General features: G+C 41.4%; 1 protein-coding gene across 1 annotated transcript in view; it reads right to left on the bottom strand.

Annotated features, from left to right (window-relative positions):
* The window catches only part of LOC121879722 (nephrin-like), a 69,122-nt gene that overhangs the window by 25,045 nt on the left and 24,752 nt on the right, over window positions 1–19,325 (bottom strand). The window contains exons 3-5 of the mRNA XM_042386489.1: window positions 17,326–17,505; window positions 11,574–11,726; window positions 10,516–10,695 (exon numbers count right to left, since the gene is read on the bottom strand). Of these exons, the coding sequence (XP_042242423.1) occupies window positions 10,516–10,695; window positions 11,574–11,726; window positions 17,326–17,505 (513 nt within the window). The remainder of the gene's footprint in view (window positions 1–10,515; window positions 10,696–11,573; window positions 11,727–17,325; window positions 17,506–19,325) is intronic.

Below are 19,325 nucleotides of genomic sequence, written 5' to 3'. Positions count from 1 at the left end.
GAGTAATTTTCCGGGAGCCGAAGTGGTGTACTGGAGGTCTCTGTGTTTAAAGTTGTCCTTACAAGCTCCACACACACATATGTATACATACACACAGATGCAAATACACACACCTGGGAGTCGATTACTCCACATTGTAATGCTTGGAGGAGCACTGCACGAGGTGGTGTCAATGCTTTCGAGTTAGCCCGACTGCAAACCGAGGCAGACAAGCGCCAACGCCGGAAAGACGCTGCCACCGCCCCTCCCGCAGTAGATGCAGCCCTCCACATGTACTATCGTGGACAAAAGTTCGCTCCTTCCCAAACTGAAGCAGTATCGACCCGCACAGCACACCCGCACCAGATAACAATCAGGGTAAGTCAGTTCGGAGACTCATTCCCGTGTCTCAGTTTCACTACAGGGAGCGAACTCTTGTCCACGATACTACAACGAATGTGAACGACGCTGCCGGTTCCGTATCGGTCTCTTTAGTCACCTGAAAACTCACCAACCTAGGTGACATCCCTAATAACTCACATCATTGTATCACAGCTGGATGATCGTCATACTCGATTCACAGTGACAGCAAAGTAGTAGTAGTGTGTTCACTCGTGTTTAAGTGTATCGATGTATGTATTGTGTGAGTGAAAAAAAACACCACAACTAGCACTATCACCACCACCATCTATCTTCACAACTAAAACCACCATGAATTGTACCTTGACCACCATCAATATTCCCACTATCACCAGAACTACCACCACCAGCACCACCATCGACCTTCACTCCCCAACTCATATGAATATCTCTCAACCTCCACCACCCATACATAAACATACAAACGACAATATTATACAAAACTCGAAAAAAAAACAGCAGAAATTTTGTATCCATTACATAAACAAGAACGACATAACCTGAGAGATGAACATAGAGGAATAATGAAGGAAAGATGACAAGTATTGGGTGATTTAATTCGTAAAACAAACATCATCCTTGAGTCTATATGTTCCCCCACTTCAGGAGTAGAGCGGACTATAATAATCCGTTATATGGAGGAGGTTCATATCTAATGGACTCTTGATATAATGGACTTTTCTCTCCATGTAGTCCGTTAAGTGGAGGTTTCACTGTACTTGACCTTTGACCTACTATTGTGACCTTAAGTATCACATATCCACTTTCAATAAAGGACTCTCCCCCATCACAGCCAGACCCTCTATAGTGTACACCTAAGAGGGGCTCACTATTGCTCTCACTCATCACAACTCTAGGTCACTGATGGTCCTCATAACTGGAGGTTTAGGGACATTTTGGGGCCCAGTTAACATTCTGATATAAGCATTTTAGTTAATGTTGTCATTATTGGAGCTGTAAAGTTAAGATATTTTTTTGACGTTTAACATTCTGGTGTTATTTATAAATATTTTTGTTAATATTATGTCATTATTGGTAGTGCAGAACACTTCTGGGAATGAGAGATTTCCAGGTAATGAGATGACGCTTTCAAACCAGGGGAAAAAATCCCCCAACACTGGAATTGTTCTGGATACTGGAAAAGTTTTATCAAAATTTCCAGAAAATGCGCCACTCGGAAAATCGTTCCTAAACCCGGAATTTTCTGGAAAATTCTGAGAAAATTTCAATTCCGGCAATAAGAGTTCCAGTTAAGAGGGATTCCGGCTAACGGAGATAATGTTATTTATATTTTTTTAACATTTAACATTCTGATATTTACAAACATTTTAGTTAATATCAAATCATTTATTGGAACTGTAAATATCAATGTTTACTATAATTCATTAATAATTTTACTTTAGAAACTTGAATGGTTATCTGAATCTCAAACTTAACATTTTGATGACAAACGTACTTACTGTATTTTAGTCAATATTACATCACTATGTTGTTAAAAAATCAGATGTTTTACTATAATTCATTGTCTGTGCTTTTAACTTTCCATTGGACGGTCACCTAATTCTCAAACTCAAACTAAATTAAATACCTGAGAATTCAATGCACTGTCAACACACACACACAGAATCTAATGCACAGAAAAAAATAAAATAAAATCTGGACATTTTTGTAGAGACGAACATTTCCGGGTAGTCAACATGGCCAAAACTCCTACAAAAGTTTGGTTGGTGTTTACAGAGCGAGGTTAAAGAAGTTCCTAAACCAAAGGGAATCCAGGTATCCAGCCAGCTGGGGGGAGGGGGGGTTAAAGTGTGAGGGGGTGAGGGATGAGGGGTAACTATTAAAATTCGCTACGTGTAAAACTCAACAACTTTGATATTAAATTCTCAAAAATGTGTAGGTTAATTTTTCACCAGGGTTTGTGATATTTAGTCGGTATCTTAGCTGCCGTCTTTGGTCTTAGCCAGTTAGCTCCCTTCTGAAATCACCAGCGTTTACCGGGGAGGGGAGGAGGGGGGGATTCTATTGCACGAGCTCTTGAGAATCAGTTTTTTGTTGAGTCGATTTAAGTGAGTCAGTCAGTTACGCTCTCAGATCTTCAGTTGAGGAAAAAGTGACTAACGGGCCTTTGAGACTCCGAGACACATTTTACAACAAGTCTTCATTAGTCAGGTAAGATTAATTATCACGGTAATTAATCGCTCGGCCGTGAAATCTTCTGACGGTCGAGTTCCGTCTCTCGTCAGGTCAAAGTGATGTTGAGATAATGTCTTTAGTAATAAGATAAAAATATTTCCGTCTTTCTTGAAGTTCACATAATATTCATACATATTTTGTCTTCAATATTAATAACTTCATTTATCATTGTTTTTAACCATAAACAAAAATTCACTTAATTCGTTATCTAAATCTGCTTAAAAAAACATTAAAAAATAATACAGTTTTAGCAAAATTTATTACAATATAATTCCTTCCAGCTGTTTTGTTATACATAAACCGTTAAAATACGCTACAATAGTAAGCTGCTCCTGAGCCTGACGGTCATTCAGTTCCGTGAGTTAAAATGACCAGCTAAGGTTAGTTTTGGTAACATTAAGATGGTTGGTCTTTAAATAAAACAATCTAGGGGTCTTAATCTTCAGGTGATCTGACTGTAGACACCCAACAATTAAGTTATATTACGCGAGACTTCACGTCAAGACACAAAGAGCAGTGTGAGGAAGATGCCGCATACAAGACTGAGCGGGGAACACTTGTGATCAGGATTATCTCGGCGTCTTCAAAAGGATGCTGAAAGCTTTCATCTCCCCTCCACCCCCCCAGCCTCCACGCTCAAGGCACAAGTCTTCGTCATCTCTCAGAATTAGGGTGAGGCTATGAGACCATCCCTCCCCCCCACCATAATATACATGCACACACACCATAACACACATGTACACACACACCATAACACACATGTACACACACAACCACACACACACACACACACACACACACACACACACACACACAGGGTCAAGCTAATACACACACACACACACACACGTATAAATTACGGACACGAGTAACATCAATACACGTTGGGGAGAATGTGTAAACACTACTGTAGGTGAGTATTGTCCTGAGCTAAATTTAGAGTTAATCTTGCTTTTGAAGGTTATAGACTTGGAGAGCCTCTGTAGGTACTTTATATAGCTTTAGAGGAGCTAAACTCAGTCTTCTGGCTTCTGAGCTTAATACAAAGATGGGAAGACCTTCTGTAAGTTGTATTTATAGCTTTGGAGGATATAAGTTAGCTTAGTAAAATATAGCCACGATAGCCCTAGGAGATAGTAGTTATAGCCAAGGACACCACAAAGATAGTTAATATAGCCAAATGCAGTACAGTACTTATAACTAATGAAAGGAGTCATATGCTCTACAGTACAATACTCAAATCTTCATGTCATAAAAAAAATATTCCAAATTTTAAAACAATCCCTTGAAAACTGACTGAAGGATTAGTTAGGAATAGAAAATTGTGTCAGGGCCGCAAGTTCCTGTCACGGTGTTGGACGAGTCGAGCACTTTGGCGAGATTAACGTAGCTTGGTGTTGGGACTAACTAGGACAAGGGCTGATTCCATTACCGTGTGAATGACGAGGTTTAATGACTTAAGGAGACTTACACATCATGAGGTTAAATCATTATAAAATACAGCTAATTGGTGTTTCATTTATGAATCTGTAATTTTTGTTTCCGTATTAATAAAATAAAGAGAAATTCATATATATCACCATAATGTCATTGAAGTGTTTCATGTTCTGTCACCATAACACTAATGACATGTTATATGTTGTTACCATAACACCATGAAATATTATCACACGTTCCTAAATATACCCAGAAAATGACCCAATCCCTGAATATTAACCAGCCATCAGTTGAAGGTGTGAAGGGCCATGAAGCTGTATAGTTTCATACACAGCCACAATAACCCAAGACGTATTTCATAACTGGTTCATTCACTGCACTATATAGCCAATAAACCTTATTTGTTCCGGGTGACGACTTCCTCCTGGGGTTTGTTTGTGAGGGAATATTGACACACCAGGACGTGCGCCCCACAACTGGTGGCAGCGATGGGATTCTGCTATTGTTCCTCGGTGTTGTTATGCTTCATGTACAAGTAAGAAGAGTGAGGAAACAATTACTACCAAGATGGATAACACTTTGTTGATATGTTTTTTGTTATGTTAGGTAGATGTTATGATTATTGTTATTACTATTATTATTATTGTATTATAATTATTATTGTTATTATTATTATTATTATTATTAGTAGTAGTAGTAGTTGTACTAGTAGTAATAGTACGTACAGTAGCTGTAGTAGTATACGATTATTAGTTCACATTTATACACACTATCACACACACACACACACACACAGTCACCGTGGTTCACATCCCCCAGACACACAGTTCCACATTGACTCCCAGCCACTCCACCACCGCCACCCACATAAAATACTTCCCAAGAAAAATAATCTCACAAACTACCAACCTCCCGAACAGTATTTACTTTAAATTAAGTTGGCGACACACCTCGACCCATTACTGGGAGAGTTGGCAGCCCTGACACTACCACCTGACAGACTAATTCATTTCTTACAGTTTACAGATAACTTGATTACATCCTAAATTTTTCTGTGAATTAATTTGAAGTTCTTTTTGGATAGTGTCTCAGAGGGAAAATTACTTAAGGAATTATTAGAAGAAAATAAGGATGGTATGAATATTAGTCACCCCAGCTTATTTTACTTGATAATTCAACACCCCAGCACTAACCTAACCTAACCTAACCCCCAAGGTAATGTTAGGGTGCTTAATCATCATGTGAAGTAAGCTGCAGTGCCTATTATTCAGGACAGGAATGTAAGAAAATTTGGCATAAATAGAGTTTTTAAATATGTTATAGTAAAGTGTTAAATTGTTTACTTTTGTTGCATCTATCATGTTGCATCCATCAATCATGTTATATCCATTTACCAAGTGTCCATCTATCATGTAGTGACTATGTATCATGTTGTGTCTATCATGTTGCATCCATCACTCATGTTATATCCATTTATCATGTGTCCATCTATCAAGTAGTGTCTATATATCATGTTGTGTCTATCATGTTGCGTCCATCTATCATGTTGCATCCATCTATCATGTTGTGTCCTTCTATCATGTAGTGTCTGTCTATCAAGTGTCTATCATGTATCATCCCTCTATCATATCGTGTCCAACTATCACGCTTTAAAATATTTCGAAATAAGACTTTTCGTGAAACTTGAACAATACTGAAATACTCGACCTGAGATTAATGTATTGAACTGGCCATTTTCTTCTACAGTTTTCAGCACATCAAATAGTCTTCTATACTCTCAATAATCACTATGTTGCAAGCTGCAGAATAGACACTTGTTGTATTATAAGCTATGTTGATTATGTTGCAAGCTGCAGAATAGACACTTGTTGTATTATAAGCTATGTTGATTATGTTGCAAGCTGCAGAATAGACACTTGTTGTATTATAAGCTATGTTGATTATGTTGCAAGCTGCAGAATAGACACTTGTTGTATTATAAGCTATGTTGATTATGTTGCAAGCTGCAGAATAGACACTTGTTGTATTATAAGCTATGTTGATTATGTTGCAAGCTGCAGAATAGACACTTGTTGTATTATAAGCTATGTTGATTATGTTGCAAGCTGCAGAATAGACACTTGTTGTATTATAAGCTATGTTGATTATGTTGCAAGCTGCAGAATAGACACTTGTTGTATTATAAGCTATGTTGATTATATTGCAAGCTGCAGAATAGACACTTGTTGTATTATAAGCTATGTTGATTATGTTGCAAGCTGCAGAATAGACACTTGTTGTATTATAAGCTATGTTGATTATGTTGCAAGCTGCAGAATAGACACTTGTTGTATTATAAGCTATGTTGATTATATTGCAAGCTGCAGAATAGACACTTGTTGTATTATAAGCTATGTTGAATGTTGCAAGCTGCAGAATAGACACTTGTTGTATTATAAGCTATGTTGATTATATTGCAAGCTGCAGAATAGACACTTGTTGTATTATAAGCTATGTTGATTATATTGCAAGCTGCAGAATAGACACTTGTTGTATTATAAGCTATGTTGATTATGTTGCAAGCTGCAGAATAGACACTTGTTGTATTATAAGCTATGTTGATTATGTTGCAAGCTGCAGAATAGACACGTGTTGTATTCTGTTAAATGGGGGCGTGGTCAGAGAGGGGGCGTGGTCAGGTAGGGGGCGTGGTCAGGTAGGGGATGCGGTCAGGAAGTGTTTGGTAGGGTGTGTGGTCATGGAGGGTGTGGTAGGGTGTGTGGTCATGGAGGGTGTGGTAGGGTGTGTGGTCATGGAGGGTGTGGTAGGGGGTGTGGGTCAAGTGGAGGGTGTGTAGGTGTGTGTGGGTCATGGAGGGTGTGTGTGTGGGTGTGTGTGGTCATGAGGGTGTGGTAGGGTGGGCTGCGGAGGTGTGGTGGGTGTGGTCATGGAGGGTGTGGTGTGGTCATGGAGGGTGTGGTAGTGTGTGGTCATGGAGGGTGTAGTGTGTGTGCCTGCGTGTAGGGTGTGTGGTCATGATAGTGTGTGTGGTGTGTGGGTCATGGAGGGTGTGGTGTGGTGTGGGTGGTCATGGAGGTGTGTGTGGTCATGGAGGGTGTGGTAGGGTGTGGTCAGTGGTGGTAGGGTGTGTGGTCATGGAGGGTGTGGTAGGGTGTGTGGTCATGGAGGGTGTGGTAGGGTGTGTGGTCATGGAGGGTGTGGTAGGGTGTGTGGTCATGGAGGGTGTGGTAGGGTGTGTGGTCATGGAGGGTGTGGTAGGAAGTGTTCTCACCCTGAATGTACAATGACGTCAGTAGGCGCTCAATCATTACATAATTACAGAGTGCTGTGTTATGGAGGTGGCGACATGTTTACCTACTTGAGAGAGAGAGAGAGAGAGAGAATTATGTGAAGGATATTCCATAAACCTCGAAAAACAAAATTACGCAAAACACACACCAAAAAAAACGCGAAAACAACGTCGTAAAACAGTAGTTGGCAACAGTATCCGCCATAATTTCATATCAGCTGACAGATGCAAACAAGTCCCCTTTTCAACAGTGATATACAGTCGATCCGACTAATTACCCAAATATAGCCGCAATGAAGTCAAATAATGGTCCTACATGAATAAATCGGACTGCTAATCACTTCTCGACTAGTATTTGGTGTCATAAAGTAAAAAAAAAAACTGGTAAACTTAATTTAATCTGAGTTGTGTTGTGTTAAGTTAGGTTGGGTTAGATGAGATTAGATTAGGTTTGGTACATGCACTTGATCTATTAACTCAGATTAAATTAAGTTTTCCAATTTTTTGTGACTTTCTGACACCAAATACAAGTCGAGAAGTGATTGGCAGTCCGATTTATTCATGTAGGACCATTATTTGACTTCATTGCGGCTACATTTGGGTAATTAGTCGGACCCATATACAGTCGTCATATTTCCCCCCACAAACATCGTGCCGATAATATTTCACGATCTTAAAACCACTATATTAAAGGCTAAATCAGACTATATAACTAGGCTAATGTATATAGACTAGATAATCATGAAAAACAAATTCCTGTCAAAATTTGAAACGATAAAGGTAGTCGTATGAGGCCGACTTACCCCTGGGAATGACGTAGGTGGTGTTCCGCTCAGCACAGTAACACGCCACATCTTCCCTGGCACAGCACTGGGTTGGTGTTACTGGTGTCTTAAGAGTCGGGCAGTCCTGAGCACTTCTTGGGTCAGGCTTAAATCTCTACCAAGCTCTTAACCCCTTGTGTAATTGACGAATTCATTGTCTTAGTAATGACGTGATTTTTTTTAATAATCTCTATCAATATTAGTTATACGAATTATTTTATACATATATTTCCAATAAACATTTACTTGGTCTTGAAAAACATCAGTTTACATAAATATCTCACAAGACCTGGAGAATTGTTTATTTTTTTTACATATGGATAATAATTCAACTCATATAAGACTCATAAACTCAGAATAATCATGTGTTAATATAGACAAGTATGGCGCCGTCACCTACACAAGGGTACAGAGCTGGGTACACAGTTTAACACCTGACTTACCTCCTGAGTCGCGGAACTCTTCACAAAATCACTTCTCACTCGGTATAACCTTGGCGAGCTTTCTCAACCCGTATCATAAACACTGCGCCACCAGGAGTAATCACCGGTGCCTGGCATTACCTTACATCCCACGAGAAAATTCATGAAAATTCCACCTAATGATTATCTCCTATGGTGGTGACATGGAGATGTAGAATTCCTCTGATATCCTCACCGTGATTCTCATGTGACTAAAACATTATCACTACGTCCTAAACTTATCTGATTTGAATAGGTAAAATTTCAATCGATTTATTACTCAAATACGTATCTTGATGACCCACATACGGAATTGAAATTGAAATATTTTATTGAGTTATAATAATCACACACGGGGAAAAGGTCTGGTTTTAGGCGTGTTCGAAGTAGTATCGAGCTTTAGCGAATCACTGAACCACTACAGCAAGGCTAATAATATTGGAGTTAGTTAATTTTACCGCCACACCACCATGTTAAGTACTGTACTGCGGTGTCCCTCAGGACTCATTTAGTTTAAAACTCGGGTTGAAACACGACGACCCTCTTTAAGGGAAGATGTTGTTTAATAATACGGGCGTGAAGCAGTTGAGAGTCTCGGTGTATAAATGCGCTTCTCGTCTGTGAGTGTGTGCACAAACATACACACAGCAAACAGCATGAGCTTCTGTCTACATATAAAAATAAACAAATGTTGAACTAGAACTCATAAGGTTAATTAAATGTTGACTTAGAGCAGAGTGATAAAAATGATGTGCTATACTAAATAATGATTAAATTGTCTATACCGGAGCACTCAAGGAACATAACTGTGCTGGAACATTCATGGAACAAAACTGTACTGGAACATTCATGGAACATAACTGTACTGGAACATTCATGGAACATAACTGTACTGGAACAATCATGGAACATAACTGTACTGGAACATTCATGGAACAAAATTGCAATGGAACAACCAAGGAACAAAAATATACTGGAGTGTTTTAAAATATATCACTGGAAATAACTACGTTTTCAAGATACAATTCTGAATTTACGAAAATACACACACACACACACACACACACACACACATCTGTTAAGTGCAACACACACACACATTGGCCAGCCCCTTGTTGACACCCCGTCACCTACTTCCCCCAGGTGCTCTGTTAACCCTCTATTAGGGGGGGGGGTGTTGGTAGAATAGGTGGGTGGTAATGGTGAAAAAGCGAAAGGGGTTGTGGGTAGAAAGGGAGGAATGGTGGTGGAAAGGGAGGGATGGTAGTGGAGAGGGATGGGGTGGAAGTGGAATGGTAGGGGGAGGTGTTGGTGGAAAGGGATAGGAGAGGTGTGAGTGGGAGGGAGGGGAGTATATTGATTGAATAGATGTTAATATTGATTGAAAATGAGAGGCCATGAATATATATGACAGAGGTATTGAATAAAATTGAAACACACAATGAATACAAACAACACAACTGAACTAAACATGAAAGAAATAAGAAAAATAAAGAAAAAAATGAATGAAAAAGACAAACAGACGTAAGAGATAAAGGAATATAAGTATTAGAAGAGGCAGAAAGGAACTCAGCTGCGGGATACAAAAAGTAAATTTTCTGAACGTGTTTTTTCGCTTCGTGTGGTCAACTCAAAGCCTCTCGCTGTCTCCCTCAGTCTCCAACAGCTGACCCCTTTAGTCTATGATGATGAGATAACAAGCCTGTGTGCATTCATAACCCACTATAATGTACGATTAGCCTTAAATATTATAGGAATTTAATTGTGTAATGTTTAGAACACCTTAAAATGATTACAGTCACATACACGTAGTTACCTGCAACATACAATCACATATGTTACCTGTAATACACCTTTATATAAGATTAATATATGAGTTTAGTGTATAAGGAAGCTATAGTACACTCACGCAGTACAGCCAGGTTGACGGAGGCGACGAGGGTGGTGGGTGAGTGGTGGAGGGCAGGGTGGAGGGCGCGGCATGAGTACTGTTGACCGTCATCCACCGCCTCCACCCTCACCACCAGGCGGCTCCTCACACTCCACCTCCGGGGTAGTCTTGACGCCTCCACTACATCCTCGTGTAGACCTGTCGAGGTAGATGAAGATGTGAGTAGTAGTCGTAGTAATCGTAGTAGTGGTAGTCGTAGTACCCAAAAAACTTAAGAAAAACCAAGAAGTATAGGAAAACTTAATACTTTTCCTACCTTCCAAGCCTTCGTATCATTAAGGACAAGAAACACCTTAACACAACACTATTCTCGGGCAGCATCAGGTAGGTGAGAGTGTGTCGGTAATGATATGCACCAGCAGCCTACAGCAGTCACCTGAGCCACGCCCTCACGAGTTCCTACCTGAGTAATTCTCCGTAAATGGTGATGGTGAAAACGTTTCTAAATTGCCTCACTTAATTGGTTTCCATGTAACATTAAAGTCTGGCCGTCACTCGCTACGTTCTCTCATCCTAGCTACAGGGAACAGATTCAATTTACCAATGTTGGAAATTCGTACACTGATTATCTATAATTAGGGTGATTAAAATAGTTAAAAAATAATGACTAGCGTATTAGATCTGAGGGTTGGCGACCATAGCCCTCCACTGCAATCGTTTTTCGAACTGTCTTCACCAAACCTAAATGATTTTGTCTCCAGGAACATTTTAAATTCATCCACCCCCAAACTCTACCTACCCCTGGCCACCCCACCAACAATTTCATCCAACGATGTCTTTATAAAACTTCAAGAGCATTATAAAAGCATAATAACTTAAAGAGAACTAACAGACCAGGTATTAGTGATGTAGCGCCATTATGTAGTGTGATAGTGTACCTTTATGTAGGGTGATGTAGTACCATTATGTAGTGTGATAGTGTACCTTTATATAGGGTGATGTAGTACCATTATGTAGTGTGATAGTGTACCTTTATATAGCGTGATGTAGTACCATTATATAGGGTGATAGTGTACCTTTATGTAGAGTGATAGCGTCTCTATACCATGCCAGGGTAGGAGGCGGCCTGGCATCAGTCACCAAACACTCGAGCCGTAGTGTGTCGCCTGCTCTCACCTCCACCACGTCCCCGTCACCAACACCCACCAGACTAATGCTCGTAGGCGACACTGACGAAGAAGATAATACTCACTGTTATCACCTGAAATATAGTGGGGGGAAGATAATGCAGTATTCATTGTTATTACCTGATTAAGAGTACAAGACCCAAGTACCAGACCAAGAGTACAAGACCCAAGTACCACATCAAGAGTACGAAATCCAAATACCAGGTCAGTGTACACATTCTCTCAGATCTTAAGAGGACAGAATACGTACATTACCCAACAGTGTACATGAACTCCTCTTCTCTCCCCTCTTCAGGACATTACCTCTTGATTACCCTGAGAGAGAGTCCCTAACTATCTTGAAACACATCAGCACAAAATTGGACTTGCGTTTTTAACCGAGTTTTTCCCACCACCACCACCACCACTACACACACACACACACACACACACACACACACACACACACACACACACACACACACACACACACACACACACACACACACACACACACACACACACACCCGTACACTCATACTAACTTGTTTGATCTGGGATATACTTCATCCTGGAGTAAGTGTGATTAAGTGCATACTATAACTTAAATGGACTAAGTATAAGTGTGTTAAGTGCAGTAAAGAACATACATTATTTTCACTAGGGCATATAACTCTCTCTCTCTCTCTCTCTTTCTCTCTCTCTCTCTCTCTCTCTCTCTCTCTCTCTCTCTCTCTCTCTCCGTCTCTCACCAGGACCTGCAGGTGTCATCCCTCCTCCTCCACTTCCAGTCCACTGAGCCAAAATTTCTTCCAAGGCTCCAACATTTCTTAAAAACCTCCAGAAAAAGACAATATCATATATTTTCTTAATGAATTTCTTTCTTAAATTACTCCCTACACTTGTGCCATTGATGACATTTATTAATTGCTGTAAGATAATTTAAGAGTGATTTTTTATCTTACTTTCCATTTTTCTTATATTTTAATGAGTATAAGATTTAAGATATAACTATGAATATACATTTTTTTATATATAATTGAAGTGACATCATCACCAAAGACCATAATAATAATAGTAGTAATAATAATAGTCATAGTAGTAATAATAGTAATAATAATAATAATAATAATAAATTCTCCTTCAACTATTATTACAGAAAAAAAGTAGAATATGCGTTAAGAGATTCCTGATGAGGGTTAGAAGCCCCAGGGCGATAGAGACAAAAGGGGCGCCATAAATCACCTGAATATGAAGGAAAAATACTGATTATTGGATACTTCTCAGATAGTGGTGAGTGACTATTTGTTTACGGTGTTGCCTCTATAAGGAAGGAAGGAAGGAAGGAAGGACGTATACCACTTCCTTGAGATATATTAATCTGACCTAGCATGACCTTTAGCCCAAAATTCCCACAAATCCTCAAGAAATTTAACAAAAAACACTTAGGAAAGTTAACACAAACCCACTAGACAAATTTAAGGAGTGAACACAGACATTCAATGTGTTGGCCCAAGCACACAAGACATAGCCTTTAAGAAGGAGTTAACAGAGGCAGTGCAGAACACGGCCACAATCGGTCTCAGCTGTCAATACCGCCCTGGTTGGCTGGAGAGAGCAATTGGCGCGCTTTTTTCATGTCAACACCATCAGCTGATTTGTTCGCCAGCTCCCCGAAAATCGTTGGTCCGGGTCAGTTTTTACTTTTTCCTGCTTTTACCGTCTGATGGAACAATTTACGAGTAATAGTGGGTAAAGGGTGTTTTTTTTAGCTTACCCTTTACCGCCTGCTAACACACACACACACACACACACCTATGTTCCCCTGCCTGGTCTTCTTTCATGCTACGCAACAAAGGGTCCAAGAAAGACTACACAACCTCTCCCTCTCTCCTACACCACATATCAAGAGGCGCTGAATTCACTGACACTCTGTTATGGCGAAATATTATATATATAGCACACGAAGCTACTACACCGTCCTCCTCACCGTCTCCTGCTACCACCTGAGATCCCTCGTCCACCACAACCACATCCAGCCCATACGACCATTGTAAACACCATCAATAACAGGTACTGTATATAACTTGTATAATCATTCTTTCACAATCTCACTTTTATACTGTAATTGTGCTGAAATTCCTTGTTAAATGACCCTTTGGAGCTGAGAGAGAGAGAGAGAGAGAGAGAGAGAGAGAGAGAGAGAGAGAGAGAGAGAGCAATATAACCTTCAAGACTGAACTAATGCAGATAATGAGAATATTTTACTGTACTAGCCTGGGGAGGAGAACACGAGAGGACATTAGTGGAAACGTAAAAAAATAAAGTAATGAAAATGAATATAAAGAAAGGCTTTTATAGAAGAAATAATTAAGGGCTTGGGGACATTAAGTGAGAATATACTGTAGGAGGAATTTGAGGATTTTTTTTAATAAGTTTGAGTTTGTTTCTGTGTTTGAGGGAGGCGGTGTACCTAACCTAACCTGCCACCCAAGGTAAGTCACCATATACGAGGTACATTAAGGTAAGTCAGAGCTGCCTCACACCTGCTAATGATGTTAAGGTAGGAGGATTTACCCATAACAAGAAGGGTGATATCCATGACAGATTATATGACTCACCCATGACAGTAAAGTAGAATGACTTCCCCATGACAAGAAGAGTGCCATCGATGACACTATGACTCACCCATGACAGTAAAGTAGAATGACTTCCCCATGACAAGAAGAGTGCCATCGATGACACTATGACTCACCCATGACAGTAAAGTGGAATGACTTACCCATGACAAGAGAGTGCCATCATTGACGCTATGACTCACCATGACAGTAAGTGGAATGACTTACCCGCGACAAGAAGAGTGCCTCCGATGACACTATGACTCACCCATGACAGTAAAGAAGTAGAATGACTTCCCATGACAAGAAGAGTGCCATCGATGCCACTATGACTCACCCATGACAGTAAAGTGGAATGACTTACTGCAGTGACAAGAAGAGTGCCATCGTGTACTATGACTCACCCCATGACAGTAAAGTAGAATGACTTACCATGACAAGAAGAGTGCCATCGACGCACTTGACTCACCATGACAGTAAATTGGAATGACTTACCCGCGACAAGAAGAGTGCCATCGATGACACTATGACTCACCCATGACAGTAAAAAGTAGAATGACTTACCCATGACAAAGAAGAGTGCCATCGATGCCACTGAGCTCACCATGACAGTAAGTGGAATGACTTACCCATGACAAGAAGGTGCCATCGATGACACTATGACTCACCCATGACAGTAAGTAGAATGACTTCCCCATGACAGAAGAGTGCTATGACTCACGCGACAGTAAAGTGGAATGACTTACCCATGACAAGAAAGAGTGCCATCGATGACACTATGACTCACCATGACAGTAAAATTGGAATGACTTCCCCATGACAAGAAGGGTGCCATCTGATGACGCATGACTCACCGCATGACAGTAAAGTAGAATGACTTTCCCCATGACAAGAAGAGTGCATCATTGACACTATGACTCACCCATGACAGGTAAGTGGAATGACTTACCCATGACAAGAAGAGTGCCATCGATGACACATGACTCACCCATGACAGTAAAGTGGAATGACTTACCCATGACAAGAAGAGTGCCATCGATGACACTATGACTCACCATAAAAACCACAAAAAACTCACCCATGACAGTAAGTAGAATGACTTCCCATGACAGAAGAGTGCCATCGATGACACTATGACTCACCATGACAGTAAGAATATTCCCATGACAGAAGAGGCCATCTGACCTGACTCCATGACAGTAAAGTAAATGACTTACCCATGACAAGAGAGTGCCATCGATGACACTATGACTCACCCATGACAGTAAAGTGAATGACTTACCCGACAAGAAGGTGCCATCGATGACACTATGACTCACCTATGACAGTAAAGTAGAATGACTTACCCATGACAAGAAGAGTGCCATCGATGACACTATGACTCACCCATGACAGTAAAGTGGAATGACTTCCATGAAAGAGTGCCATCGATGACACTATGACTCACCCATGACAGTAAGTGGAATGACTTCCCCATGACAAGAAGAGTGCATCGATGACACTATGACTCACCATGACAGTAAAGTAGAATGACTTACCCATGACAGAAGAGTGCCATCGATGACACATGACTCACCCATGACAGTAAAGTAGAATGACTTACCCATGACAAGAAGAGTGCCATCGATGACACTATGACTCACCCATGACAGTAAAGTAGAATGACTTACCCATGACAAGAGTGCCATCGATGACACCTATGACTCACCCACAGACAGTAAAGTGGAATGAGCCCACTCCATGATGAAGAAGAGTGCTACTGATGACACTATACCCTACCCATGACAGTAAAGTGGAATGATTACCCATGAGTTGAAGAAGAGGCTACCGATGACACTATGACTCCACCCATGACAGTAAAGTGGAATGACTTCTACCCATGACAAGAAGAGTGCCATCGACATAACAGATCTACCCATGACAGTAAAGTGGAATGATTTACCCATGATTAAAGAAGAGTGCCACTCAGACAACAAGACTCACCCATGACAGTAAAGTAGAATGATTTACCCATGACAAGAAGAGTGCCACGATGACACTATGACTCACCCATGACAGTAAAGTGGAATGACTTCCCATGAAGAAGAGTGCCATCGATGACACTATGACTCACCCATGACAGTAAGTGAATGACTTACCCATGATAAGAAGAGTGCCATCGATGACACTATGACTCACCCATGACAGTAAAGGAATGATTTCCCATGACAAGAAGAGTGCCATCGATGACACACTATGACTCACCCATGACAGTAAAGCAGAATGACTTAACGTATGATGTTGAAGAGCGCCATCGATGACACTATGACTCACCCATGACAGTAAAGTGGAATGATTTACCCATGATAAGAAGAAAGCTATCGATGACATATGACTACCCATGACAGTAAAGTAGAATGATTTAACGGCGATTAGCAAGAAGAGTGCTATCGATGACACTAAGACTCACCCATGACAGTAAAGTGGAATGATTACCCATGATTGAAGAAGAGTGCCATCGATGAATTCATATGACTCACCCATGACAGTAAAGCGGAATGATTTACCCATGATGTAAGAAGAGTGCCAATGATGACACTATGACTCACCCCACAGCAAAGTAGAATGACTTACCCATGACAAGAAGAGTGCCATCGATGACACTAAGGACTCACCCATGACAGTAAGTGAATGATTACCCAAGATACAAGAGTGCCATCGATGACACTATGACTCACCCAAGACAGTGAAATTATCATCTGATGACAAGAAGAGCTATCGATGGTTCATGACTCAACGATGACAGAAGTGGAATGACTTCCCTGATGATGCAAGAGTGCCATCGATGACACTCATGACTCACCCATGACAGTAAAGTAGAATGATTTACCCATGACAAGAAGAGGCAGCTATCGATGACACTATGACTCACCCATGACAGTAAAGGAAATGACTTACCCATGACAAGAAGAGTGCCATCGATGACACTATGACTCACCCATGACAGTAAGCAGGAATGACTTACCCATGACAAGAAGAGTGCCATCGATGCCAGAATGACTTACCCATGACAGTAAGGTTGGCAGCAGCCCAGATGGGGGAGGTGGTGATGGTAGGTCCTACTTGACACTGGTATTCTCCATCATCCTCGAGTGTCACCCCCTTGATAACCAGGTGATGCTCCCCCTTACTCGAGTCACCTATGTAGTGGTAACGAGGGTAACCCGGAACGTCACGCTCGAACCCTGGAGGTGGGAGATTAGTGTGGTGGGGAGAAGGGGAGATTAGTGTGGTGGGGAGAAGGGAGGTAGTATGGGAAGAGACAGGGAGGTAGTGGCAATCCGGAACTATAAGAGCCGGAGGGGAGGTGTTATTATGTGGGGCAAAGGAAATATCAATCCAATTTGATATCCAACCTTGAACCTTAAGAGGCCATAAAGTGGTGCTAAGTGACAAAAGGATTGACTGACACAACTTATTTGAGCCCTAGGGGAACAGGGAAATAAAATAAGGTTTAGTTTGGCGTCGTAATACTGATTGACACTTGAGGGTGGCACTAAGGACCAATCTCAGTGCCACCCTTGATGAAAACCTGTAAATATGCCAATCAACACTTGACTTAAAATACCTTTAATATCACGCACTAATCATCAATAATAAAGATGCAAATACTACTAATAATAATGGTGGCCCCTCGTGTAACGAGGATAGCCGGCCCAAGGGCCACCTCAGAGTGAATTTGTTTAAGGTGTAGAAGCTGTCCAGTGTCAAGGAATAGTCCGAGAAGACCGGACAACTCGCCAACTGCACTGGCTAACCATTACCCCGGAACACGATTAACATCCAGGTCCCCAACTACTGCTGGGTAGACAGAGGCAAATGGCGTAAGAAACTTCCTCAATACCCACAACCATCTCACTCTTACCACACACACACACACACACACACACACACACACACACACACACACACACACACACACACACTATGCTGCTTATAGACTCATAGACTCTCACCAACACACCCAAGGACTTCTTTTCGTATGACAGGATGTATTGAGACTTACTGTGTAATTACTGTAAGTGCATCCTGGGAATCTAACTACAAGTGTCTATATCCTTTTGAGGTGGTTTATCAATCACTTGGAGTGGTGGTGGGGATGGTGGTGGTGGGGTGGTGAGGGATGGTGGTGGTGGTGGTGGTTATGGTGGTGGTGGTGGTGGTGGTGGTGGGGATGGTGGTGGTGGTGGTGGTGGTGGTTATGGTGGTGGTGGTGTGGTGGTTATGGTGGGTGGTGGTGTAGTAGTTATGGTGGTGGTGGTGGTGGTGAGATTGTGGTTATGGTGGTGGTGGTTATGGTGAGGTGGTGGTGGTGGTGGTTATGGTGGGTGGTTATGGTGGTTGGTGGTGGTGGTGGTAGTTATGGTGGTGGGTGGTTATGGTGGTGGTGGTGGTGGTGGTGGTAGTTATGATGGTGGTGGTGGTGGTAGTTATGGTGGTGGTGGTAGTATGGTGGTAGTTATGGTGGTGGTGGTGGTGGTGGTGGTGGTGGTGGTGGTGGTGGTTATGGTGGTGGTGGTGGTGGTGGTAGTTAGAATGGTGGTGGTGGTAGTTATGGTGGTAGTTATGATGGTGGTGGTGGTAGTTATGATGGTGGTGGTGGTGTGGATTATGGTGGTGGTGGTAGTTATGGTGGTGGAGTTATGGTGGTGTAGTGGTTATGGTGGTGGTGAGTGGTGGTGGTAGTTATGATGATGGTGGTGGTGGTGGTAGTTATGGTGGTGGTGGTGGTGGTAGTGGTGAGAATGGCCAAGTATAACAAAGTCCCTGATCAAGTATAACAAAGGCCCTAATCGAGTTTAACAAAGGCCCTGATCGGAGTATAACAAAGTCCCTGATCAGGTAACAAACTCCCTGGACTAGAGTATAACAAAGTCCCTGATCGAGGTATAACAAAGTCCCTGATCGAGGTATAACAAAGTCCCTTGAGCGATTATAGCAAAGGCCCTGATCCAAGTATAACAAAGCCCTCTCATCGTGTACAAAAAGCCCCCTCATCGGGTAT

The sequence above is a fragment of the Homarus americanus genome, unplaced genomic scaffold (genome assembly GCF_018991925.1).
Source record: "Homarus americanus isolate GMGI-L3 unplaced genomic scaffold, GMGI_Hamer_2.0 scaffold42643, whole genome shotgun sequence".
In the NCBI taxonomy this organism is placed as follows: domain Eukaryota; kingdom Metazoa; phylum Arthropoda; class Malacostraca; order Decapoda; family Nephropidae; genus Homarus; species Homarus americanus.
Note: the sequence above shows the minus strand (reverse complement) of the source record. Positions and strands in the feature narration are given on the sequence as shown.